Genomic DNA, 27,414 nt, shown 5'->3' with positions numbered 1-27,414 from the left:
CCAAGGGCTGCCGCTGAAACCTACATAGAGAAAAACGAAGTTCTGATTCTTTGCTACCCAGTATGAGTGGGTAATGGCCACACTGAGTAAAACTTGAGTCTGTTAAGAGCTCTCGATCACAGAAGGTCTAATGCTTCTCTACTCACACATCTTTTTTTTTTTTTGCGGTACGCGGGCCTCTCACTGCTGTGGCCTCTCCCGCTGTGGAGCACAGGCTCAGGACGTGCAGGCTCAGCGGCCATGGCTCACGGGCCCAGCCGCTCTGCGGCATGTGGGATCTTCCCGGACCGGGGCATGAACCCACGTCCCCTGCATCGGCAGGCGGACTCTGAACCACTGCACCACCAGGGAAGCCCCACACATCTCTTTGATCTACAACTTTTCCTTCCTGGGTGGCCCTCAAAGGCTGAGACTTCCTGTGATGAACGCAAAAGTGGTTTCCATTCTGGTTTGAACGGTCACTGCCTAATGGACTTCCCAACATCCTGTTGGGAGCGTTTATCTTCTAGTCAACACGTGACTCTCTCAGAGGAGGGACTCCATCCAACATTGCTGGGCTTTTAGACGTAGGTCTGTTCTGTAAAACAAGTTCCAAGTAGAAAGCTCTGGGTACACAACTCGAGTTAACAAAAGCCTTCCTTCTTGACTCTCAGAAACGTCATCTGCTGACAATTTCCCTTTGTCTTCCCCTAAAGGGAGCAAAGCCTCTATTGTAACATCTGGCAGGGAACTCTTTTCCAGACGGGGCGGTGAGCTCGTCGCACGTCCCTACTTGGGAAGGAATGTTTGCTGCCTTGTCTGTGATACGCCCATTGCTTCACTGCCTCATTAGCCCTGGGCAGCCCTTTCCAGGATTGCACAGTAGCCACGTGTTGGAATCACCTTGTTGGGTGGGAGAGAAAAGAGTGCTCTGAGCTCACCATGCGGCCTTAGGTTCCTTCCGAGATAACGGATATTCTCTTCGAAGCTGGTGGAAAGAGATGCACCAACTCGCGTACCGCAGCGCCATCCAGGAAGAGGCTTCCGCCCAGTTAGACAGGGGAGGGCGTCCCTCCCCTCCATGGGGAGGAGAGGTTTCCTTTCTCACTTACTGAATGGTGACCACGGAAGAACGTAATCCAGGCACTGCAGGACGTTCCAAGAGAATTTGCTTATGATCCAAGAGGAGACAGAGTGACATCACAGCACCCCGAAAGCCAGGAGCGCCCCGACGCCCACGCTGAACGTAGTGCGACCAGCGTCGGGTGTAGGGGGGGTGGTGGCTGCTGGATGTGGGATGAAAAGAGGAGGTTTGTGGGGGCCACTCTGGCAGGCGATTTTAGGACAAAATGTAAAGGCAGTGACGTTTGGGGGGCGTGCACTTCAGATGGCTTTAAGGGTGCCTGTGTGAGAGTGGAGTCGAGTGAGATGTCTGGTCCCCTGAGTACGGCAGGCCCTATGCCACATCCTCAGGTGGCCCCCGCTGCCTTGAAGAACACGTCCCGGCGTGGAAAAGAGGGGCAGCTACTGAAGTGAGCCCTCTTGGACTTAATGGTTGGTTTTAGGCTAATTTGTGGCAGAGAGAGGGATTGGACAGAGAAGACTGATCGAGAAAGGGAGAGAGGGAGAGAGTATAGAGGTAGAGAACAGAAACCTTGAGGGACTCGTGATTCAGGTAATTAGGGGAAGGGCTGCAAAGTCCCCCACAGGCAGGGACCAAATCTGCTACCCAGAGCAAAGGAGATCGTGGCTAATGAACTTATGTCGTGGGCCAAAAGGAGCCAAACACTTAAAGAACCGCTCGAGTCTCAGTGTGACGGCTGGCCGCCGAGGCTCCAGGGAACACGCCTGAGCCCTGGTCACCAAGCAGGGTCTGGAGATGGATGGTGCAGCCTCTGCCCTCGGCCTGCCAGGCCTGTTTCCTCACTACACGTGGTCAGCACCATGGCCTTTCTTAGCCTGCGTCTCCCCACTGGTAGCCTGGCATGTGGGAGCACCTCGTCACGTGGCTCCTGTGAAGACTGAACTGGATAATTCACATAAAGGGGTAGCACCTTGTAACCCTCAACAAAGAACTGTTGTTAAAAATTGCTGCCCTGGGCTTCCCTGGTGGCGCAGTGGTTGGGAGTCCGCCTGCCGATGCAGGGGACACGGGTTTGTGCCCCGGTCCGGGAAGATCCCACATGCCGCAGAGCAGCTGGGCCCGTGAGCCATGGCCACTGAGCCTGCATGTCTGGAGCCTGTGCTCTGCAGCGGGAGAGGCCACAACGGTGAGAGGCCCGCGTACCGCAAAAAAAAAAAAAAAAAAAAATTGCTGCCCTTGCTTTAAATTTAACCTGACTTTCAACTAAATGCTATTAAGTTTTATTCATTCCTCCATTCAGGCTTCCAAAAAATTATTCTTAAGGAAAATATTTAATTACAAAAGCCAGATGTGTTCAATGTTAAAAACAACAACAAAAAAAACCAAAAAAAAACCCAACCAGGTCAAATATACAAGACTATGAAGAAAATGTGAAAATGTCTCACTCAACACCTCGCTGCTCTGGCTTCAGATCCTGACTCTGCCCATTAATGATTCATTGGCCTTAATTGATCAAGTTACTTGATCTCTTAGAGCCTCAATTACCCCCACTGCCAAGTGGAGACAGTATAACCCCAACTTCAGGTAGCTGCAGGGATGGAATGAGCCAGTGCTGCTTGGTCCAAATGGGAGGCCCAGGGCCGACACGAGGAATCCGTGCAGTAAATCCTAGCCTAGTGGGTGTCACATTGCTGTCATCATCACCATTGTGAACTTCCCTGCAGGGTGCAAAGGAGAGCCCGGGCTGGATGGCAGGAGAGGCGAGGATGGCCTTCCAGGGTCCCCTGGGCCTCCGGGACACAAAGGTGACATGGGAGAAGCGGGCTGCCCAGGAGTACCAGGTAAGGAGTTTCGGTTTCTCTTCTTTTCCCTGGCACAGTGGATCTAAGACTGTTTACAAGATCCCCTGGCCTCTTCAGCATTTGCCTTAGACATCCACTCACCAGGCTTTAGGGAGACAAAGCAACAAGAACAGAACAGGATGTGTCCTCCACATTTTAACTGATACTCGACCATCATAAAAACAGGTCAAGCCATTATTTTCCCAAAACGCTGTACATTAACCTAAAAGGCTCTGCCATTTCCCCAGGTAAGCCTGGCATTGGCTGTGTGACTGCCACTGAGAGGCTGTGCTGAAGATCTTGGGGACAGCGGGGGTGGTCTCACATCTACAACTGACTGAATCACTCGGCCTCTGGTTTTCTGAGTTCATTCATCTTAGCATACAGCCATCAATCAACTTATATAGAATACAAGGCTGTTCCTTAAGAAAAATATTTGAGAGTGGGCCTTGGATGAGAGGAGATAAGGCTCTACAGAATATAAATTTGAACGATAACACACTAGGCAATATGTTAGGGCCCAAAGGCTCCCAGATACCCTCTCATCTTTGGAGAGTATCTGTCTGGCAGTACCGGGTTACTAATGAGAAGCAGGTGAAGGGGTGGGAGAGGGACTGAGGACGGGGCACTGCAAGAAAATGGAAGCTGCAGTCCAAAAGCAGCAGCTCAGCTTCGGCTCTGTAGAAATTGTTGCCATGTAGAAATGCGGGCTCGACGTTCCCTACACTCTGCTTTTCTAGCCGGAAATCTTAACTCATCAGATCTTGGTAAGTCAAACAAAACACATGAGCACGATGCAGTCCGCGAGCTACCACTTTGTAACTTCTGGTTTATAGATGAGAAGAGCTGCCAGTCTTCCAGAAACAACACATTTTTAAAACACCGTTTGATTTCAGAGTCTAACCTCACCTTTTGCTTTTGGCAATTAGAAGTAGCCACGGGCCTTCTTCCATGGGTCAGCCCTTTAGAGATGCCAAAGGAGAGGCTCCTGCCCACATTCTGTACAACCGTTCATTTCCCACCAGCCACTTAAAGAGTTCTAGAATTCGGCCCTCCTTCCGCCTCCCTCCCTTATAGAAGAAGAGCTACAAAGCCAAACATATGGATTCCAAGCCCTTGTCCTTCTTAGAATGGAACTGACGATATGGCAGAACAATGGGACAGGTCTGGGAGGTGTCAGAAAGACTAACTTTGAGATTCGCCTTTTCAGAGAGCAGGTTCCCAGTCTAGTCGGAGGGGTCTGGGAGATCCTACATGGGGTGTGTCATTCTAGCTCTTTTCTTCTCAGCACTTATCACTTATTAAGTATTTCACAATTTACCTTTCGATTATGCTTACTGTCATTTCTCTTCTTTGAGTAAAACGTAAGCTCTAGGAGGCCAGGGATTTTCATCTGTTTTTATGCTAATGTAAGACAAGCAGCTAGAAGTTGCTTGGAACAGGTCCTTGCTGGTTGAGTTGTTGGTGTACATTGCAGTTGTGTGAGGGGGACATTCCTCTCTGCTTCCTGAGTACTTAGCACAGCAGCAGACGGGGTGGTGCTAAGAATGCTTGTTAAACTGAACTCGCTAAATGGCCTTTATTTATTTGTGTTTCTTTATTCCTCCAGGCCCTCCTGGGCCCGTGGGGGATCCTGGGCCCGAAGGGTTCGGCCCTGTATACCCCAGTGGCTTCCTCCTGGTTCTCCACAGTCAGACAGATGGAGAACCCACCTGCCCCGCGGGCATGCCCAGGCTCTGGACCGGGTATAGTCTGTTATACCTGGAAGGACAGGAGAGAGCTCACAATCAAGACCTTGGTACGTAGCTGGCACGCGGTCACCCAGATTCATTGCTTAAGAGCAAAACTTTGGGGTTAGGTTTACGGATTCATCAACATCTTAAACGATCAGTCATCTATGGGATTTTTTTTCTTTTTCAACTACCATGCTAATTCTCAACTAATTCTGTTAAACCTATGATCCTGAGAGGTGCCAAAGCAGCTCATTCTGGCTATAGTTATTATTATCTGACTACTTATTATTAGTTAAAAAAAATAATTCTTAAGGGTAACTCTGATATAAAGTGCAATTTTTATTTCTCAGTGTAAATGATTTGATCAGGATATGGTTGGTTCCTGAGTTTAGATGTAAAATGGTACCCTGGTGGTTATATGGTGTGGCATTAGCCAGCATCAACTCCTCAACCTACGCCAATTTCTAAAATTGAAATACATTTCACATATAACATGATGTAAGTTTAAGGTGTACAAAAGTGTTGATCCGATATATCATAAGATGATTCCACTGTATCGATAGTTGCCACCTCCCTCGTATCACATAACTATCACTTCTTTTTTGTGGTGGGAATAATTAAGATCTAATCCTTAGTAAATTTGATGATTAGGATACAACATTGTTGTCTATGTTCATTCCACTGTGCATTAGATCACTAGGACTTATTTATCTACTGTTTGCAAATTTGTACCTTAAGCAACATCAGAACTTTATTCAGGGAGTTATCCTTGGCACTACCTGTCAGTTTTCAATAGTGGATTTGTGAGCCGCAGGAACTGATTTTTAAGCCGAGGGTTGAGTCCCCCCGCCCCCTGGGTGCTGGCACTCGTGGTCTCCCCGAGATAGTGGTGGCTGGAGTGGTGGGTGCAGGAGGGCTGTGCCCACAGGGACAGCTGGTGTTAAGGTGAGTCTCGTCACGGCTCTCATTGGGCTGTGACCCACCCCCCCCCAGTCCATAAGGGTGGTGAAAGGGTGCAGGCCTAGAGGGGAGCTACTTACATGTGTACCACGGGTCACCTCCCCTGCCCTGGTCTAGCCAGAGCCACCATGGCCTCGCTCTGCAGAGCTTTGGGAATAAAATCCAAACTCCTTAACAAGGTGGACAGAGCCCGCATCCTCTGGTCTGATTTACCTTGGGATGCCCTTGAGACAGACCCAGACCTGCTCTCCCCACCTTCCCCCCAGTGAATTTCTTTGAGTTCTTTGAGCTCCATGCCCCCTTACTACCCCTGGCCCTCTTTACTGCTGTATAAATAGGCCTTTCCTTTGAATGGTCACCACCATCTCCAGACCCGGCCAGATCTTTTTCATAATTCAGGTCCTAGCGTAGTCACTTTTCAGCCATCCTTCTTGTAAGCCCCAGTGCTTCCACTTCTCAGGGCTTGTGCTGCTGTGTTCCCAGGGCCCGTCTGCCCCTCCCGTTCCCCCATCAGGCCGGGCTAGGAGCTTCTTGAAGTTCTCGGGGAAGAGCTGTGCTCACCTCTCCCTCCAGCACCCGGCCTACTGCTTGGCTCCCGAGAGAGTGACAAGTGGCCGAGGGAATGCGGGCTGGCCCCTGAGACCGCGGAGGCGGCCCAAGTGGTCAGGGGCACACCGTGCTCTCGCCGCCATAGCAGCAGGCTTTGGCCAGAGCCTCCCGATGCCAGACCGTGTGCGCACAGATGGGCTGTGTCGGGGAGGCCGCTTCTGCACCCCGCACACCATGCTGCTGCCTTCCCTCCCAAGGCCTGGCGGGCTCCTGCCTCCCCATGTTCAGCACGCTGCCCTTCGCCCACTGCAACATCCACCAAGTGTGCCAGTACGCCCGGAGGAACGACAGGTCCTACTGGCTGGCGAGCGCCGCGCCGTTGCCTATGACGCCGCTCTCGGAGGAGGAGATCCGCCCGTACATCAGCCGCTGCGCCGTGTGCGAGGCCCCCGCGCAAGCCGTGGCCGTGCACAGTCAGGACCAGTCTGTCCCGCCGTGTCCGCGGGCCTGGAGGAGCCTCTGGATCGGGTACTCTTTCCTGATGGTGAGCCCCTGCGCGCCCGCCGTCTCTAAGCCCCCTTCCGTCCGGACTGGACCGTAATTCTGAGAGTCCTGTGCAGACCGGACGGCAGTAGGACACGGGGTCACGAAGGCCACCACAGACGATAGCCTGTGGAGATGCAGGGCCACTCTTTTTTCTTACTGTCCATGATTTTTTTTTTTTTTAAACTTTGGTAGAATTTGGAAGATGGGTTTGCATCAGCCCTCAGCGAAAGTGGTTTATTGTTGCATGCACACCCCTCACGTCTCCCGCGCCTCCTTTCCTCAGCAGATTGTAGTTTCTCCCTCCTGGGATGATTTTCAGGGAAAATGTAAATCAGGCCCAGACCTCGGCGTGTCACTGGATGGGTAGGGGGTTGTCTGCAGATGTCTGAGCCCTAATTCTCTCTTGTTGTCCGGGTAGCACACAGGCGCTGGGGACCAAGGAGGCGGCCAGGCCCTCATGTCACCCGGCAGCTGCCTGGAGGATTTCAGAGCTGCACCGTTCCTTGAATGCCAAGGACGTCAGGGAACTTGCCACTTCTTTGCAAATGAGTATAGCTTCTGGCTGACAACTGTGAGACCTGACTTGCAGTTTTCCTCAGCACCCTCACCGGACACCTTGAAAGAAAGCCAAGCCCAGCGCCAGAAAATTAGCAGGTGCCAGGTCTGTGTGAAGCATAGCTAGAGAACCCGCCGCTTGTCATCAGGTCACCAAGAGAAGTTTGCTAGGAGGCGAAGGCATCCTAGGCTGTGCTAAGAGATTCAGTGGTGCTCATCTTGGACTCCTGGTTTAGCTGTTCCTTCTGTTTCGATGTGGTTGTTCCCACAGTACTGTAATCCCTTCCTCCGTTTGGGACAGATTAAGCAAACGCTACACGTATGGATTTGTTTGGACCTACCAACCTACATGAAACCCGGATATTCTTAGCTGGCTTTATTTAAAAGTATGCTAATTCAGGGGAAGGCAAATAGATGATACAAATTACATTACTGAAAACGTCATTCATTGGTTAATAGCAACTCAAACAATTGAAGTCAATTACTCTGTAATACAGTGGGCTTCTGGATGGATTTTACAGGAAAAAATAAAAAGGCCAACAAATGAAACTAGAAAGTAGAGATTTCCTACGTTTCAAAATGATTTCCTCTGTAATCTGTTTTTCCATGTACTTTAATTGTAAAACTATGACCCACGGAGATTAAACAAAAATCCACACAGCCAGCCTGAAGAGTTCATTTCAAAGCAGAATGAATCATTATGCCAGGAAGGACCACGGTCGCTGTATTCCAGAGATGCGACATTAGCATAAAACACATCACAGATGAACATAAAACATTATGTTCTCTTCTGCATTTTTCAGAGAACAGAAATGCCTGCTTTGGCAACCCTTTGGAAAAGTAGCAATTATGGAAAAATATACGTCCAGTGAGGGATTAAGAGTCGAAAAGCTATTAATGAATATTAAGGCAGCGATTCACAAGAATTGACTCCCCACTGCTGTCAACTTCCAAACAGACTGCTTTTGCCCAGTCGGGGTCTGGCTTGTCTTCCAGTGTGCGTGCTAATGGGACTGGAGCCACATGGGGCCATGTTCACATAAAGCATCCTGTTCACCTCCCTGGGGGCGCCTGCAGAGCTACCTCACAGAGAGGGGCTGCAACGGACACTTTCCCTCCATCCACATAATGGCATCTCATACGGAGAAGTGACAGAGCTATCATTATGCACTTGGGAGAAGATTAAGGGCCGACTTAATTAAACTTAGGTAAGAAGATTCATTTAAGTCATCATCACCCCATGCCCCCAAAAGACCTAGCACTCTTTTAAATGAAACAAAGATAACCTACAACTTGAATTTTATGTTCCTGTTATTGGTTTTTACAGGAGCATCCTGCTTTTCTAATCTTAAAAACATTCTTATATTTTATATCAGTCAGTACTAGAGCAAAGCAGCAGTTTGATATTTGGCATTAATATCTTCTGTAAAAGCTTAGAAGATATGTCACTTTATAGTGAGTAATTTTCTGTATAGCAAAGGATAGGTTTTCTATTTTGCTGGGAATTCAGTGGTCTAATCCTAAAAGTTAGAAGGCTTATTGGAAAAGATTTCTAGGAAACTTGCCTTCCTTATTTAAATAAATCTTATTCTAGAGAAAACTAAAGAAATTTCTCACGAGAAAGTGACATTCATTTCAGTGCTTATTTTCAATGCACTTAATAATTAAGAAAAACTCAATTAAAACTTTGTTTATAAGAAATGCTTTCCTTGGCAAACATTGATTGGGAGTGTGCACTTACATGCAGAATATATTTCAAATGAATTTTGCTCTGGGGTGTCCCCCGGATGGGGGGACAATTTATTTTAAGGCTACTTCCTGGTAAGAAGAAAAAATATACATTTTAAGAGGAAATATTGTCTTGATGTACCAGAATATTTCCTAGTTCATTTGACCCATTTATTAATTTTTTGAAACTCTCCTATGGCATGCTAAATATTTGGTATTGAACCCAATTTCAACCTTGTTTATAATTACAATTTTGTTGCCAAAAGTTTTATCATATATTACCAAAATTCAAGCCTTCTAAAATTTCATCATGTTCATTCATGAAATTGGTCCGAGAACACTTTCTGGGAAGAGGTAAGGGTGATCGATGGGCCATAGGAAACATATCTTGCTTGCTATTTTAAACACCTTAACTTTGGTATGAGAATTATCTTAATAAGCTGGTCAAATAAATTTTGAAATAACAGCCCAAATTAAGTGGGCACGTTCCTGCACAGTAAGTCCTCCACAGTGAGTCAGCCCCCTCCTGAAAAATAGCTTACTTTTCCATAAACTGAAATTTCAGAAATAAGATTTGAGAGATGTGACAATGAGAGAAGACTCTTCATGGAAATGTGATATGACTTAACTCATGCTGTAATCTGTATTCCCTCATGATCGTCAAAGCGTTCTACTATAAAATCACCTCTACAGAGTTTGTGTACCTGTTATTGGTGCTTGGGAAAAGAGGAACAGAATGGTCCACTAAAACTGGATTTTATCAAGGATTTTATTTTGAGCCTCTTAGAGATGATAATAAAGCAAATCATTCTGTTTTCCAGGAAATTACATTAGATTTGTGCTTCTATCGGCTCACCAGACTAAAATGGTAATAGTTACTTTTATTTGGTGTGGCTGCAAGAATAGTGGAAAGATGTGCCTTTAGAGTTGGTTGAATCCAAGCTTCAATCCAGCTCTGTCACTCTCCAGAGGTGAGAGGTGTTACCCTGGGTGAGTTATACCAACTCCCTGAGCCTCATTTTCCACATTTACAAAGTGGGACGTAACACCTACTCTTGCATTGAAAATTAAGTTAGATTCTATGTCCAGCAGATAGCAGACTTTGTATATTTATTATGGTCACATCTTCTATTTAAAACAAGCTGTTTAATATGAAAAATATTTCTTGGGATTCTTTACATAGTAGAATTAACATAAGGATTCTCACAGGGCATATAAATTACTGATTAGAATTATTTATACCTGGCCAATTCTTAATGTCTTTGGGAATGCTATTTTATTTCAATTCTCAAAGTTATTGCACCACACACACAAAACTCACAATTTCCTGCAGGGTCATTATCAGGAAGTTCTGCAGGGAACAAAACAATTGACATTAAAAGTCAGTACTCTGCAATTGTCACTGTTATTATCTGCCAGAGACTCTGCATAATGCATTTTCGACCACCAAGGCTGGCTGCCACATCTGTGTGAAATGCTTGAATTTTATGGTGCTTAAATATTTAATGATTCATAGGAAAAAATGTGAAATGTGTCTGATAAGTTGCATCCCTTTCTCTAACCTAGGGTTGTAAAGTTAAAGACTTTCAACATGTAAACTTTGCAAGATGCCTGACCTGCTATTGACATTGAAATCTTGTATTACAATTTGTAATATCACTTATTACGTATAAAAATTCTGCAATGACCTCCAAATACAACTGTGTTTTATCTGGTGCATTAATTTTCTTTCAAGCCAAAGTGAGTTTACTACTTAACCTACCTTGTAATACAGCCTACCTTGGGTCTGGCTCAGTAGGGAAAACAGGAAAGGTTACACGTGGTAGAGGTGCGATCTGCAGATGGGAAGAGCATGTGAGCAGAGTGTGGAAAGTGACCCCCTTGGCTTGGGAAAGCATGGGATTCTGAAGCTCCTGGAAGCACTGTCCTGTACACAGTGATGGGGTGGGGTAGACATGAAATCAGGCCTCAGGGCCCGGGGCGTCCTGCAGCAGCCTCTGCTGAGTTGCATGCACCCTCCAGCATGGGGCAGAGACCCTGCGGGTCTCAGCTGTCCCATTAGTTGAACCACCTGTTTCACAAGGTTGCTGTAAGGGTCAAGAGTAAGAGATATAATTACAAAGAGATATAAAACGTAAGGTACTGTTACTGATGACCAGAGTAACTGGCAGTTAGGGGTTTGTGATGATTATATTTTTATAGCCCACGCACTGCTGAGCACAGGGGTGGCTGCAGTGCCGATATTCACAGGTAATATTCACCTGTTTCATGAAGTAACTCTTTTTAAGTAGGAGGGAACTTGAGTGGTATTTGGTCCAACTTCTCAACAGAAATATAATGCTGTTTAACTAACATTTCTTGAGCACCTACTATGTGACAGAAGCTGTATGAACCCTGTTATAGGTGCTCCCCTCAACCTCTCAACTATCCTATTTTACAGACGAGGAAACTGAGGTTTGGAGAGAATGAATAACTCGCTCAGGGTCACACAGTCAGCACCCAGTAGAACTTGAACCCTGGTCCATCAGTCGCTAAAGATTGTATTTTACCCACACCATCACCTCCCATACTATTGATTTCATTACATAATTCTCTTCCCAAGCAGCAATATGTATTACCTCCAAATTCAATGATTTCTACTAGCAATGTTTCAGTTTTCCTTGATAAAGTATAAATCGTATGTTCCAATCTGTCAGTTCATCTGAAGATCTAAACAAGATGTCAAGATCACTCTCTCCTTGCCCCTAAAGAAGAAAAAAAAAAAAAAAGGGTTAGCACAGACACATCAAACACACCTGCAAAAGTACAGTGGCCAGATTTGGCGGTACCCATAGGGGCTCCCTGGTGATACTCTTTGAATGTCCTGGAATCTTGAGTTTTGTGCAGTAGGTCGCAGCATTCGTGACGTGGGGCATGCCTCAGACTGACACAGGGAGGATGGAGACCTCTCCCCACCATCTGGTGAGCATGCTGTCTTATGAAGTGTTGGGAAAGGCCTGGATTTTTCTATTTCTATGGACAAAAGCTTTCTTTCAAGTGATTCTTTCCTGTGATTCAAGAAAACACACACACACACACAAACCCTCAACTGTTATCAAGCAGCCACAGGCACCTCTTCATGTGTGCCACTGGCGATGGTATAAATGAGCTTCTGTTTCAATCCACAAACGTTTATTGGTTTTGACATTCCAGACAAAGCATTGTTTCAGGTACTGTGAAGAGATACACACGTAACACATTCAGGGTTCCTGCCCTTTTGAAGTTTATAATCTAGAGAGAAAGACAGTCCTCTCACTGAAGGATAACTAGCAATTAATTCTAAGTGGTCTGTGGTAACTGTGATGAACACCCTATAAGAGCAGATCATTCTGGGTTGTGGTGTCTGATGGCAGGACGGGGAGAATCTGGATGGGCAGAGGGAGAGGAAAAGTTGCTTCAGTTAAGTCACAGGGTCAGGAAAGCTCACAGCTTGGACGGCGAGACCAGTTAGCAGCACAGACTCTGTTATGGATACGGGGGGGATGAGGCTGAAGGGCTGGCTGGAGCCCCATGGTTGAGGCAAATGGGTTTGACCTTTATCCTTTGGCAACAGAGAGACAATAGAAGGTACTGAGATGGTGAGTGGCATCGCAAAAGTAAGTTTTGGAAGATAACTGGCAGTGCTGTGTAGAACTGAGTGAAGAGGTATTTTAAGTATTGAGCAATGTACTGAGAGATTTTAAGGTCCTTCTAAGCAGGGAGTCTGTGACTCTAAAATGAAAGACTAGGGGCAAAAAAAAGGAAATGACTGCAATAATCCATGGGAAGGGAAAGGAAGAGATGATAGGTTTGTTTTGTTTTGTTTTAATGACTATTTGACTCTCCCAAGATGAACTAGGACTTGGGAAGTCGGTGGCCAAGTTGGCCGCACCCTCTGTGTTTTACTGTCCTTGTTTGGTGGTGGGTCTCAGCCCTTTAACTTACTCCCCAAGCGGCGGAATGTGTGACCAATATGTAGACTGGCCCCGATTCTACAAAAACCAGCCATTTACTGTCTGGGCCTCAAAAACAGACAGCTTAAAAGCACAGAGGAGCCTTGAACAATCATGTACAACTTTGGATTCACCGGCACTAAATACTTCCAAGGTCACGAAGAGGAAGCAATTTAACTGCTCCCTCATCTTGAGAACCAAGGAAAGATTCTGAATTAAGAGGTCTCATAAGTTAACTAACCACAACCAAAGTGTGGGGATGTTTAACAATCAGGAAATTACTATTAAAGCAAAGAAACCAAATTTAAAACCAGCTCTAAATGCTTATTTCCTATTAGAGACAGTCGAATGCACTGGCTTTTGTCTTTCTCAATCCAATTCCAGTTTTTTGGCATAACTCTGGAGATTCCTTCTTGTAGGAAAAAAAATAAGACGGATGTTGAAAATAATAAGCACTGGTTACAAGTAAGCCTATTAACGGAACAAAGTAATTATAGTAGTTTCCAAAACACCTTTACTGTTGTGCTAAGATAACCGGTTTATATTTGTAACTAAAGTGACCTTTCCCACATCTGTAAAGTTTAGTGATGTTCCACTCCATAAATAAAGACGGCGTGCATATTACAGGTACACATCTGAAATTCAGTTCTGATATCTTTATATCTGACAAGTGAAACAGAGCAAGGAGCTACTATTATTGGACTCAACAGCAGTAAAAATATATATATATATACTTCCATATATAGTGGTTGGACTTCTAATGAATTGAAAAAAACACGTTGGGGAAGCTAACATTTAGTAAGCCCCTACTGGGAGCCAGGGGCCAGCCTTTGGGTGGCAGGGTTGAGGCGGAAGTGTAGAGTTAACAAGACACAGGCCTCATCCCAGAGCCATTCATAACCCGCGCTCCCATGCAGAAGGCACGTCTTTCTACAGTTGTGCACAAAAAGTCATAGGGCAAGATATAAGTGTTATAACAGAATTACCTTTACAATGTGCTATGAGAAGATGGCATGTTAAGAATGAGCTTACTCCGGGCCTCCCTGGTGGCGCAGTGGTTGAGAGTCCGCCTGCCGATGCAGGGGACGTGGGTTCGTGCCCCGGTCCGGGAAGATCCCACATACCGCAGAGTGGCTGGGCCCGTGAGTCATGGCCGCTGAGCCTGCGCGTCCGGAGGCTGTGCTCCGCAACGGGAGAGGCCACAACAGTGAGAGGCCCGCGTACCTCAAAAAAAAAAAAAAAAAAAAGAATGAGCTTACTCCCAACAGAGGTCATGGGAAACAAATTCGAAGAGTTTGGGAGAAAAGAGGAATGACATTTAGCTTGAACATTTAAATTTTAAAATGTTTGAAGCTACGAGACTCAGAGATACAATTCATACTCTAAACATGCTGTACGTAGCTTTATATCAATCAAAAATTAACCCAAAGAGCTCAGGTAACACGTGCCAGCTGGCAGGTCAAGGTGCTCCCAGGTCCCACGTGGTGATTTTCTTAGCTCATGTGCATGCAAGTGGCAAAGCCTCTCCCAGGTCAATTCAGATTAGGAACCGGATACAAAACTGCATAGTTGGTATGCTCCAAATCTGTCAAATGTATACAAAGACTGAGAAAGCAATATCCCCAAAATGTTAACCCTGGGTACCTCTGAGTGGTGGGGATACCGGTGATTTTTTAAATCGCACATGTATTTTTTTGTATTTCTGTTTATATTGTAAATTTTATCAACGGATCCACAATACTTATTATAGAGTCCATTTTCCTGATTATATATTTCTTGATTTATTATTATCATATAAATCAGTTTTCCTACCGCAAAAGTAGTACACGTAACATACGTATACACACATTTTTAAAAGACAGCAATACAAAATCGTAAAAAACAGAAAGCAAACTCCTATGCACTCCACCTTCCAAAATAACCTCTGTTAACATGTGGGTACATTTCCTGCCAGATGTTCGCTTTATACATATACAAGGTATATATATTACTTTCATAATCAGAAAACTATATAAATGCCAGATAAAGCAAAACAGGAAGATCCTTTTCTGCTTCTAACTCCCTTTAAACGTAAATATCTCAGTGAAATAAGACATCAGTGATATGTGACTTTTTCCTTTTATTCATGAAACACAAGCACCAGGAAACACCTTAAGTGACTTGCAGTCTGTGGGTTTGGGGAGTGTCTTGGACGGGTGAGTAGGACAAGCGGCTGTTAACAGTGGTCAATTAAAAGGCACTTTTATGAGAAAAAAATACTTCGTCATGAGGGATTTCTCAGTGACCAACCCACTGGTCACTACTCTGGCTGCTTTGCTGGTTAGTTCAATACAAGTTGCATCTCTGGGATGGTACATCGCCACTGGAGAGGCTGCTGGGAGCCCAACTGTGGATGCCGCCTGCTGTGTCATGGAGTGTGTAAGTGGTTTCCCATCTGAGGTCTTACTTAAGCTTTTCCAGTTACACATCCCGTGAAGGCAGAGTGATAGCATAGCAAAGCAGGTTCACTGCAACCACCATCCAGATATGGGGGGCCCAAGGAGCCAAGGCGCTTGGGCAAGGGAGACCGGAACGACAGCCTGCGATGGTAGCCACGTCCTGTTCCTGGAAAGTCACCATGGCAACATGCCAGGAGGATGAGGGATGGCTCCCTGCTTCCTTCCAAGTCGAGCACTGAGCAGAATGAGGGCCTGATCTTCTGGGCTGGTGAACACAAACCTCTTGGTGAAGGTCACGGTCTTCAAAGACAAAACAAGGCTGAGTCAGCAGTGAGAGAAATGAGTGTGGAAACTGGACCCTAGGTGGAGACGCTGACTTTCTGTCTGCAAGAAGACAAGGCCAGGAGGTGGGCCACTCCCAGAGGGCTGTGAGCTGCATCCAACAAGCCTGGTCTCAAGATGTCAATCTGCTTGCAAATTAGACTCACAGAGGCCATAGGACGAAGGGCCACGGCAGATGTGAGCAATTGGGACGGTCATAGTGCCCTCTGCTTTTGTTCAAAACTAAGTGGGGGCTTGGGGGCAATGGTAACACAGCTGGATCACATTTGTTCACATGGCTGGGTCACCTCACTGGCCGTCGAATCTGTGAAGCCGCTTTCTCCTCATTTCTTCTTCTGGTGTGAGATGGAACCGATAGGCCGGGGGGCTATTTCTGCGATTTCCTGTAGAGAGAAAGCACAAGGGAGAATCAAGCGCTGCCCATCCACTGTCCTGACATTTACAGGGCACCGCATCCTAGGATTCCCAAGGGGGAAAAAAAGATGGCTTGGGTGTCATCTTTATATTAGCATGAAACAGAAATGTAACAAACATATTTCAGAGGTCAATACTACATTTCAACAAAAAGTAAACATTTTTAGCGAGGTCCAGTCCATGAAACTAATTTGACTCATTTTGAAACTTCTTGACAATCCTCCCATTTCTATGTTCTTTTCCATCATGTTCCACAATTTGCATCATTTAATTTCCAAAATGTCTCAAGGGCTTACTTTATTTCTTTTAATGCCCAGAAATAACTGTCACTGTCTGTAACATCCTCACCCAGTGTGCTCGTAGGGTTCTCCTATTGGGCCCTTTTCCTCCCTCTAACCTGCTGCCTCCTGTACTTCCCCAGCTGGTGGGAATCACGCCTGCCTGAAACTCACAAGCCTCCACAGGGCATCATGGCCCATAGAGCAGGGGCTGTGTTACCATAATGACCAATATCTGGGCAGGCAGACAAAAATGCAGGCATAATATTTGAAGATCATGTGGGCCATGGAAATCATCACTGAAAAGGGTTTCTCGGGGCTACAAACAGAACATATAATTTGCAGTGATATAAGCATTTCAATCACTGCATTAAAAAAACACTCTTCCAGGCACTGTAGGGGGATAATAAAGGAATAACAATAGACAGTCCTTGACCTCAAGGACCCAGAAACCTAAATCTAATGAAAGAGCTTCAATATCCTCCATGAGGCAGCCATGCAGGGCGTCACTGATGGATACATGCAAACAGTAGGTTCACGTCTAAGCATGCGGACCAGAAAGATTGCACCTTTCCCCTTCTGAGCCTCTGCTAACCTTGTAAACTCACTCTGAGAGGCCCACTCCCATCACCTCCCTCCATCGAAAGTCCTACTCGTTTTCCAACGCCCCATCCAAATCGCACTGCCCTCTGGCCACCCCCAATGGAAGAGCTCTCTCCCAATTCAAGTTCCTCAGCTTCCAGCACCTTCCTCTCAGTGGTCCGCATACAACAGTCACCACATCCCACAAGACAGGGCAGCCACTATGCATACCGCTGCTCTCTCCTACTGGAATCACAAGCTCTCAAATGGCAGGGAACATTTCTGATGCTTCTCTCTGCTCCCCAGTGCCCGGTACAGCCCCGCACACACAGAAGCTGTTCAAGAAAAATAAGGGCCTGACTCAGCGGCACATGCCTATGACTTCCAAAGGTATATGTTACGGCCAGACCACCACATTCAACGTTGCCCTCTGAGGTTCTGACACAACTGACTCTGGAAGCCCTGGCCTAGCTGGGAAGGGTGGATGGGCAAGAGGGTCAGAGCCAGGGGGGAAAACAAGTGAACAGTTGACCCCACCCGCTCTCGCTCCAAGCGTGGTACCTTGTCGGAGACGCTGACAGGTAATATATTGACGTGGTGGTTGTTAAGACAATGATGAAAAGATGTTAGAGAAAGTGTGAAACTAAGAGTCAGTTTGCTAAGCCACCACTAGAATTTCAGTTGTCAGACAATGAGAACTTTCTAAAAAGGCAGTCAAAAGCAACCCCTTTTTACATTTTTTTCCCCCACAGTGATAGAGACCCCAACACTTACCCATGTCTGATTGTCCTTTCCTTTTGAGACGTGAGGGAATTACCCCTGCTGGACCCCTTGTGACATTTCCTGACTAGTCCACCCAGAAGTGATCCTGGTGGGCCAAGCCCGGCACTCACTCTCGCTGGGTAAACTCCACTTGGAGGTTTTTTGATAAGTGAAGTATATGTCATTTTACCAACTTTCACTAAAGATGCTGTTCAAACGTGTAAGACTTTTACCATAAAGATTTTATGAATACTATAAGATTCAAAGTTTTACTGGATATGGTTTTCACCACATACATTTGTAAAGGAATTTCTCTCTGTTCAAAGTGGTAAACACTTTGAAATTACAGAGAAACTCATGAATCCAATTACCATTAGTTTATTGCTTAAAAGTGCTTTATACAATGAGCTCCAACTCCTGCTTTCCTTTTAACGGTTGTTTTTAACAAGTCCATTCTTAATTGTACTTATGAGCGCGGGCCAGTGTGTGACAGCCCATTCCAGCTGGGCAGGGAACTGGGAGGCCTGGTTGTGGGCGGAGTTAGAAGCAAGCTCAACGTGGCATCTTGACTCCAGGCCACAGGGCACGAGCCCATAGATGCTGAAAGATGCTCAGACTCCCAAAGGGAATCACAGTGTCCAAGAGGAAAAGCCTGTTCCATAAACGGAAATGCAGGGAGGAATCAGAGGGGGCAGACTGTGAAGGTTCTGGGGGTTCAGCTCTCAAAATGGCCAGCCGGCACAAATGCTCTCTAGACCCATGCTTGGGGCATTTAAGGAGAACCACGGCTGGGCCAACAGAAGAAATGCCACGTGCTGAAGTAGAAAACTCACATTGAGAGAGGAACAATAATCACTCTTTCACAAGAGCCTTTTTTTTTCTTTTTTTTTTTTGCGGTACGCGGGCCTCTCACTGCTGTGGCCTCTCCCGTTGCGGAGCACAGGCTCCGGACGCGCAGGCTCAGCGGCCATGGCTCACGGGCCCAGCCGCTCCGCGGCAATGTGGGATCTTCCCGGACCGGGGCATGAACCCGCGTCCCCTGCATCGGCAGGCGGACTCCCAACCACCACGCCACCAGGGAAGCCCCACAAGAGCCTTTTAAGGTATCCAATTTGAATTAGCTTTTACTCCCAATTTCATGATGCCAATTTTACAGATGAAAAAAACTGAGGCTCAGGGAGTGTTAGGGACACACCTAAGGTCACAAAGCTAGCGTGAAGGCAAGCAAAAACTTGCACCTATCGGTCTTCCGGCTGCAGTTCTAGCTCTCCTCCTCTTCCACAGCCCCACACTGCCGATCCTACTAACATGCCGAGTATGTTATCACATCCCTTCGCTGTGCCTCATCCTCCTGCCAGAACCCAGAGGGTCCCTTTCCTTCACGGATATGCAGGGAGCTCACTGTTATCTGAAAATAGAAAAAGAAGAAGATCCAGCCTAAGCTCTCAAATCGACTGGGCTGTGCTGTCATCACAGATGTGACTACAAAGTTCCCGCACTGCGTCCCCTTAAATTCTACTGACTACTAGAGTGGTTTGGGTTTTTAGGACCCCTGGAAAGGCCTTGTGTATAGCAACAAAACAACAATAATGACAACGCCTGATGTGGATATGGGTATTTTAAATCCTTCAAACTCAGTGTTTCTGTTAACATCAAAGCCACCCGACTGTCTGCAGAATGATTTAACTGCTTCATTTCAGCCTTTGAACTGCATTCTTCTTGCTGGTAGTTAGTTTTCTTGGCAAGTTTTCAAGACTAAATTAACCTGGGATATGTTGAAGGCAGTTATGTATTTGATGTCAGTCAGCCAACCCCCCGACCCTGTTCGTCACATCTGTGCCCTGGGTCAGTGCCACACTGGGGACCAGGCCTCCAGCTGCGCCCCTCCGTCTCAGCTAAGCTCTGTCTTCCAATTCTCCACCTTGTCATTTATTTTTAAACCATTTCTATATTTTCCGCTTGTGTCACATGACCTATTATTTCTCTCCTTAGCCTCCAGGACCCTCTGCAGGCATTTCTCAAAGGGTCTAAGAAATGCGCTTTCCATATCTACCTATATTTATTAAGCACACAGAAAAGGATCTGGATGGGCCTCAGCTAGACGGCAAAAGGAGAAGAGGTCCCCATGGGTATATTGGAAAAAGTGTTGCTAGGAAAATGGGAGATGCTTCCAGCCCTGCCTGGAACTAGAGAGGACACCCCAGGCAAGTCTTCATTCCGGCAGGCTCTGGTTGGTTCACTTGTCAGGGGAGAGGGTGCAGAACAAGGTGGCTGCCAGGGTCCTTGCCGTGACTCTGGAGTCTGATTACTGGGATAAAATCCTGACTCTTCCACTTACAGCTACACATCCTTGAGCAAGTAGGTTACCTTCATGCGGCCTTAGTTTCCTTACCTATAAAATGCAAATAGTAACAGTAGCTCCTTTGCTGGACTGTTGAGAGAATAAGAGAGGATGCATATAAAATGCTTAGCCGAGTGCCAGCAGTGCAGTTAATGCCTGACGAGCACTGGATGTCAGGCCTTCTAACCTCTAACATCACTGAGAATCATATGGGTTAAATGGCTACCTGTTCATATCACTGGCTAAAAGACAGATACCAAATAAAATGACCAAAGACTTCTTAAAAGATAGAGCCCAATTCTGTTTGAGGACCAGTTGGCAGTGTTTTATACAAAGTGTGGAGTCACTACTTACTAAATACTTGTCCTCTAAGAGACAGATACGAAAAAGGTAATTCACAACCTCCACGTGCCAGCACACTTTTGTGACTTTCGGGCACTGCGAAAACTGGAGAGCCCAGCTGAGACCTCTTTTCTCCACTGAGTTAAATCATGCATTGAACATTTACAGGTCTGGGTGAAACAGCCTTGCTCTGATGAACTTGGTATAGAACATTAGTATTTATGAGCCTTGCTTCTATGGTCCTGTAAATGGAGGTCAGCCCTCAATTTTACTCAAAGAAACAGTGAGCATGCTTCAAAGGACCTCAGGAGCAGTGCCCAGTTTAAGAAGATTTAGCTCAATTATAGCACCAGTAGTGAGATCATAAGATTTATTGATTTGTGGTTCTTGATGGAAAAATTTTCAGTTCTTACCCTTATGTATAATGCAGTAACCTCTGCATTTTACATCTAAGGGAGGAGAAGCAATTTCATCCACATAAGAATTGCTAAAAAGAATGCCATGAGTTGATGGCCATTTCCCCTACTGTTCGCCAGCCCTGTAAATAGAGATGTTTAATTTGCTGTATTCATAGATCCTGCCCGTGATCTGACGAGCCCTCTATGCCATTCAGTGAAATTGTACTAAAGTGAAGCCTCAAGATGGCTTATCTTTCCCTTAAATTGGGGACCTATGGAGGCAATCACTTAAAAAAATTTTTTTTTAAACCAAGAAACCTCTAAATATTCCTGTACTCTCTGGGATTGCTTTTGTCAAATGAGGGCAACAGCATGGGACCCATATTCTCTCTTTCAAAAATGTTACTTTATTAGAATTCCATGAATTTTAAAGCTTCCAAAATGTCTTTTGACAGGACAGTTGCTAAGTCATTTACTATGACCAAAAAGGCCTGGAAGGAACCCCAAGTCCAACAATTAGCAAGATATTCTTTTAAAGTAGGAGGTGCCCAAGGACAATACGAGCACTTTCCTTTTTGAGGCACTAATTATAATGATCTATCATCTATCCATCCGTCCATCGCTTTAAAAAGAGTTTGAGGGCTTCCCTGGTGGCGCAGTGGTTGAGAGTCCGCCTGCCGATGCAGGGGACATGGGTTCGTGCCCTGGTCCGGGAAGATCCCACATGCCGCGGAGCGGCTGGGCCCGTGAGCCATGGCCTCTGAGCCTGCGCATCCGGAGCCTGTGCTCCGCAACGGGAGAGGCCACAGCAGTGAGAGGCCCGCGTACCGCAAAAAAAAAAAAAAAAAAAAAGAGTTTGAAATTCACCTAAAAATCTCATAACTTTCATACAGGTGGAAGTTTCATTATGGTTTACAATAAAGGTAACATTTAGATGTGATTTGAGAGAGAAAAATTCACATTTCCACTCCTCAACTGATCAAATCAACAGTGGTGGGATTTCTTAGTTCTGAAACAGTATCTGGAATCCCAAAATGAGAAACTCTGAATGGAAATCAACTCAGTTGCTACTTTCCCTGTTGTACTTTTCTCTCTGTTCTAGTTGGTTAATTTGGGGGACCATTAATGGACACAACTGACTTCAAATCAACAGGCTTCATAGTCAAGTTAAGTTGATAATTATAATCAACTTAATAATCCAGTTAGCAATTCGAGTAACCTAAAATATTGGGTCCACTCTGTCAGATCTAGAGTTTTTTTTGCAATATAGAGAACACATGGTATGACCTCTAGAACAAAAAGAGAAAGTCCGGGAGGAGACAATAAATGTTTGCTGGGCAATTGCTACATGCTCACTCTACTTTACTCTCCCTTCCTTTTAAAAAGTGTACAACTTTATTAATTTCCATGCACTAAACACATGGGACCAACATCCAGACCAAAATACAGTATTTCCAGCACTCCCAAGCCTCCATGGGCTCCCTTCCAGAAGCGGTCCACTGACTTCTTACAGCAGAGATTCATTTTGTCTACTTTTGTCCATAAATGGATTCATATAATACGTACCTTTTGTGGGTTGTTTCATTTTCCATTATGTTTGTGAGACTCACCATATTGCTGTTATGTGGTTTCTATTCTACTTATCCTTCTGCGTAGAATTTCCTCGTCTGTTTTATAGAAAGAAGAATGGAGGCTTAAAGATTTCAAGGAACTTACCAAGGCCACACAGCTGGTCAGGGACTGAGGCAAGAGTCACACCTAGATCCCTTTCTACTCTGCTCCAGACATGAGGTGTGTTAGTTGTCTTCCTTAACCCCAAAACCAGAATCTGTAAACCCGAACAATACTATTCCTTTCAACTTGATTTGGAAGCAGGATCTGTTTAAAAAGCAGCAGGAAATTTTACCTTCTGCTTTAGATAAGGTTCACTGCAAACAGTAAGATTTTCTGGATAACAAAGTATCTAGAATTAGGATCTCCCTTGACAAGGTTTTAGCAAGAGGCCCAGTTGCAAAAGTCAGCCTTGGTGATTAACTATATCATGTATTTTCTAAACAGAGAACAGCTTATAAATTCTTACAGAAATAACTCTCGATGGGCTGGAGGGGCAGCAAAAAGAGAGGCTGAGGAGAAGAGGGTCTCCCATTAGGAACCACTGTAACATGAAGCACATATTTCTTTAAACAAATGGATGCAGATTTTATCTATCTATCTATGGCTGTGTTGGGTCTTTGTTGCTGCGTGTGGGCTTCTCTTTGTGGTGGCTTCTCTGGTTGCAGACCACAGGCACTAGGTGCACAGGCTTCAATAGTTGCAGCACGTGGGCTCAGTAGTTGTGGCGCACGGGCTTAGTTGCTCCACGGCATGTGGGATCTTCCCGAGCAGGGATGGAACCCGTGTCCCCTGCATTGGCAGGTGGATTCTTAACCACTGAGCCATCAGGGAAGCCCGGATGCAAATTTTAATACTAAAGGGATTTTCCATTTTTAAAAATCAATCTGTCTTAAATCCCTTCACAATTCTGTCACCACCTTAACACTTTATCAAGAGGGATTTAAATGAGATTAGGAATGATTTTCAAGCACCTTTTATATATATTTCATGGCTTTAGGATGTTTCAAATTTTCTTTGATCTAAAACAGCATGCCTTTTGGCCAGCCATCTGAAGGTGCCTCAGATGGAGTTTACCCAATCACATCAGCTGATTCTGCAAACTGAGAAGAGGTTGACTATCTCCTCTGGAGGAACAGCCTTCCCACTTCCATATAATTTGGGGCTGTACCTTTTTTTTTTTCTTTAAATTCAAAATCACCTACTGATATCTACTGGACAGATATAAGAAAATTCTTGGAAAACTAGATGCGGGGCTCCCTTTGCTTCCATATTCTCATTGCCTAGTACCCACGAGGGCCTACGTGCCTGGCTCGGACAGCAGAGAGAAACCAGACAAGGGCCCTGCCTGGAGGGAGAGATTTGAGAACATATTTTACAACAGAAAAGAGAAAACTGAAAGTAGAATGAGGAAGTCTTTTGTGGGCAGGGAGTTCTGATGGAAAAAAAAAAAAAAAAAATATATATATATATATATATATACACACACACACACACACACATAAGTACGGACAAAGCTAGAAAAAAGATGAAGACCCTTTGGACTATTAAAATCCCACATGCCTCTCTGAAGCTCCAGGGCCAATGTGCCTGACTTGCCCAGGACAGGCAGCTGCGGCCTGGGGCCTCTCCTGATGTTTCTGATAGAGATCCCATACCTGCCCGCAAACAGGGCCCTAGCAGGACCCCCCCCCCCCACCAGAGAGGGCCGCTGCCCTGTACCTCCCGCCTGGCCTGCATCTTTGTTGGACTTGGACCCTCCAACCTTAAAGGATTCCCGAGGTCCAAATGTCTACCTGCTCAAATCTCTGACCCCTCCGGCTCCTGGCCCTCTATCAGCTCTGACCCTCTGATCGTCATCTCTTAGACAGAGGAGGCCTTCCACTGCCTTTTTATGGCCGGATTTCCTGATGATGTTAAGATGGGGCCACGGTGGCGGGGGCAGGGGAAGGACAAGCAGGATGGAACTTCTAGCCTTTTCCTCAGAGCATGGATACCACCCCTCCTCTTGCTTCTTGATCATGGGGTTATCTTTGAGTAAGTTTTAATTTAAGTATTTTCTAAATTTAATTATCTTTGAGTAAGTTTTAATTTTTTTTTTTTAGGAGAGGGAAGCGGGTAAGAGATTATTTAAACTATAATAAATTGAGCTCAAAGAGATGTAAAATTGCGTCTTCCTGAGACCCACTGGGTTCTAGCCCTGCTGCCTGCCACTTGCTATGGCATCGTCGTAAAAGAGTGGCTGCGGCTGAATTCTCCCCTTGCCGGCCTTTAGCAGCCCCGTCCCATGAGCATAGTTTCCATAGAACAGCAACCAACTGGCCGGTGAAGGCAGGAGTCAGAGCTAGGCTCCCAGTTTTCAGTAGCTCAAATGCAAGAGGTTTGGGCAAAGCCAGGCAGTCTTGGAGACTCTATGAACGGGACAGCTGTCTGGTTTGCTGCTGTGATTCCTAAACTTTCATGTGCACAATAATGGAGAACTTGTTAAAAACGCAGATTTACTAGATCCTACAGCCAGAGATTCTTATGCATCAACTGGTTGGAGAGCAGGAAGGTGCATTTTAATGAAAACCCACTCTGGCGGCGTTTCTGCTGCAGACAGTGTATCAGATCACTGAGAATCACTGGCGGAAAAGAACACACTTCACTGGATGTGGGTCTGCATCTGGCTCCACGAGGACCCTGGACGAGGCACTTCTCCCTGGGCCTCGGGCTCCTCATCTGTGCAATGACGGGTGCTGGACTGGACATTTTAGACCTCCGCACAGAGGTGCAACATCCGCGGCTGTTCGCTTCTCAGTGAGCCATCAGGGTTGGCTGGCCTAAGAAGGCAGGGTGCGGATGGGCCACACCAGCAGCCTGCGTCCTCCACTGCCTGCAGCCCGGGCAGCTACTCTGCCTGCCCCGTCAGCCAGCCTGGCCGTGACTTCTGACAGCTGGGCCGAGAACTGGCCATGCTGTGCTTCTTGGCAACTTCCTCCAACTAATTTGGTCTAATTCAGTGTCCCTCCCCATGCCCCAACGTTTTAATTTTTAATAAACTTTTGTTTTGCTTTGTTTTGTTTTTTGCGGTACGCGGGCCTCTCACTGTTGTGGCCTCTCCCGTTGCAGAGCACAGGCTCCGGACGCGCAGGCTCAGCGGCCATGGCTCACGGGCCCAGCCGCTCCGCGGCATGTGGGATCTTCCCGGACCGGGGCACGAACCCGTGTCCCCTGCATCGGCAGGCGGACTCTCAACCACTGCGCCACCAGGGAAGCCCTAAACTCTTTATTTTGGAATAATTTTAGATTTAAAGAAAGTTACAAAGGCAATACAGCCAAACATCTTACATTATCGTGATCTAGTTGTCAAAATCAACCACTTACAGGGATGGGTGCGCTACTATTAATGAAATTCCAGACTCCACTTGGATTTCAGCCGTTTTTCCACTAATTTCCCTTCTCTGTTCCCTTCTCTGTTTCACCAGTTTTGCCACTAATTTCCCAACTAAACCCAACAGTCCATTTAGTTGTCAGGTCTCCTTAGTCTCTTCAGGTCTGTGGTACCGTCTCAGTCTTTTCTTATTTCCTGTGACCCTGACAGTCCTGCGCAGCGCCAGCCTACAGCAGAACGTCCCTCAGTTTGGTTTGTCTGATGCTTTTCCTCATCATTACTCTGGGGTTAGGGTTTTGGGAAGAAGACCGCAGAGGAGAAGGGCCCTTCCCATTCGATCGTATGACTTATCACTGGTGATGTAACCTTGAGCACTGGGTTAAGGAGTGTTTGCCAGGTTCTTCCACTTTTAAATTTTTTTGATGAGCTCCAAGGCAATGAAGCTTTAACTCTCATCACCAAGAGTTACCTGGATAAACTGGAATAGGTAGAAGTGGGTCCCTCATGCAGCCTCTGTCACTCTCCCTGCTTGAGGATGAGCAGGTACAGGGGGGTCATCCCTGACCTTCACTGCATTCAGGTTCTCCAACGCAGAGGTGAGCACGTGCATCACCAGGACAGCGCTTTGGGAGTTTCCGATCTGGCAGGCTTGGCATGGAGCCCAGGCTACCGTATTTTAATGAGTTCCCAGGTGATTCAGAGCTACACTAGCTTTTTAGAATCAGCTCAGATTTTTTTTTTTTTTTTTCCAACTGAAACTATCCACCCTGGGTTTCACGCCAGTATTTACACTTGCCGGCAGGTGGAGCCAGAGGCTCATGACTCAATCTGCTAAAGAAAACTAGGACAAATTCCAGTCAACAAAGCATTCCGCACTGTAAGCAGAATTAGGGTTATTTTGAAACAGATGGGCTCTACAGAAGCCGTTGCACTGAATATTATGCAGTTGTTTATTGTCTAGATGGTCTGAAACCCGGGGACTATTCGCCAGCATCTAGCAGTTTCTGTGTCATATCAGGTTTCTTCCAGAGCAGAGGAGACTGACAAGACCCTGGGAGACAGATGTGGTTATGGATACGGATGTGGATACAGTATTTTAACCAGCTCTGAACTCAGGATTTACTCCTGCTACGGTGCATACTGCCTTGCATAGCTGAGTGCATCTTCCTGGAACCATCAGGATCCCTCTAACTCCACATCAGAAGAGTAGATACAATAGATACATTTGGATACAATAGATACAAATAGATACAATCTGTGATGATAAGACACCGAATCCTGGATGCAGTAATTCTAAAATGCTTTACTTTAAGCCTAATCAAAGTGGTCTGTTTCCTGGTTTACATTTTTACCCACACGCCCACTTACACTTGCCCCCATCCTCTTTACTTCTGCCCCTCTCCTGTGCTACCCCAGCTGGCATTAGCAGGGAGGAAGCAAGGGCACGGAAGGCCAGCTAGCACGCACTTGACCGTGCCTGATGCACTGGTCCACAGTGGGCAGCACCAGGGCTTACAAATGGAGTGTTCTGTGAGTCCTGGAAATCTACAACGCCTCCAAGCGCCAACGGTTCCTCCGCAGAGAATG

The 27,414-nt window shown here is 46.1% G+C and overlaps 2 protein-coding genes across 11 annotated transcripts in view; one reads left to right on the top strand and one right to left on the bottom strand.

Moving 5' to 3' along the window:
- COL4A4 (collagen type IV alpha 4 chain) overlaps positions 1–10,664 on the top strand; it is a 133,307-nt gene extending 122,643 nt beyond the window's left edge. The window contains exons 44-47 of the mRNA XM_049712195.1: positions 2,788–2,904; positions 4,514–4,702; positions 6,404–6,690; positions 7,111–10,664. Of these exons, the coding sequence (XP_049568152.1) occupies positions 2,788–2,904; positions 4,514–4,702; positions 6,404–6,690; positions 7,111–7,374 (857 nt within the window). The 3' untranslated portion in view covers positions 7,375–10,664. The remainder of the gene's footprint in view (positions 1–2,787; positions 2,905–4,513; positions 4,703–6,403; positions 6,691–7,110) is intronic.
- Positions 10,665–15,052: 4,388 nt separating this feature from the next.
- Positions 15,053–27,414, bottom strand: part of RHBDD1 (rhomboid domain containing 1) — a 114,247-nt gene continuing 101,885 nt past the window's right edge. For all 10 annotated transcript variants that reach the window (XM_049711914.1, XM_049711912.1, XM_049711917.1 and 7 more), the window contains one exon: positions 15,053–16,109. In XM_049711914.1, coding sequence (XP_049567871.1) covers positions 16,015–16,109 — 95 coding nt within the window. In that variant the 3' untranslated portion in view covers positions 15,053–16,014. The remainder of the gene's footprint in view (positions 16,110–27,414) is intronic.

The sequence above is a fragment of the Orcinus orca genome, chromosome 7 (genome assembly GCF_937001465.1).
Source record: "Orcinus orca chromosome 7, mOrcOrc1.1, whole genome shotgun sequence".
Taxonomy (NCBI): Eukaryota; Metazoa; Chordata; class Mammalia; order Artiodactyla; family Delphinidae; genus Orcinus; species Orcinus orca.
This window is presented reverse-complemented; position numbering and strand designations above follow the sequence as displayed.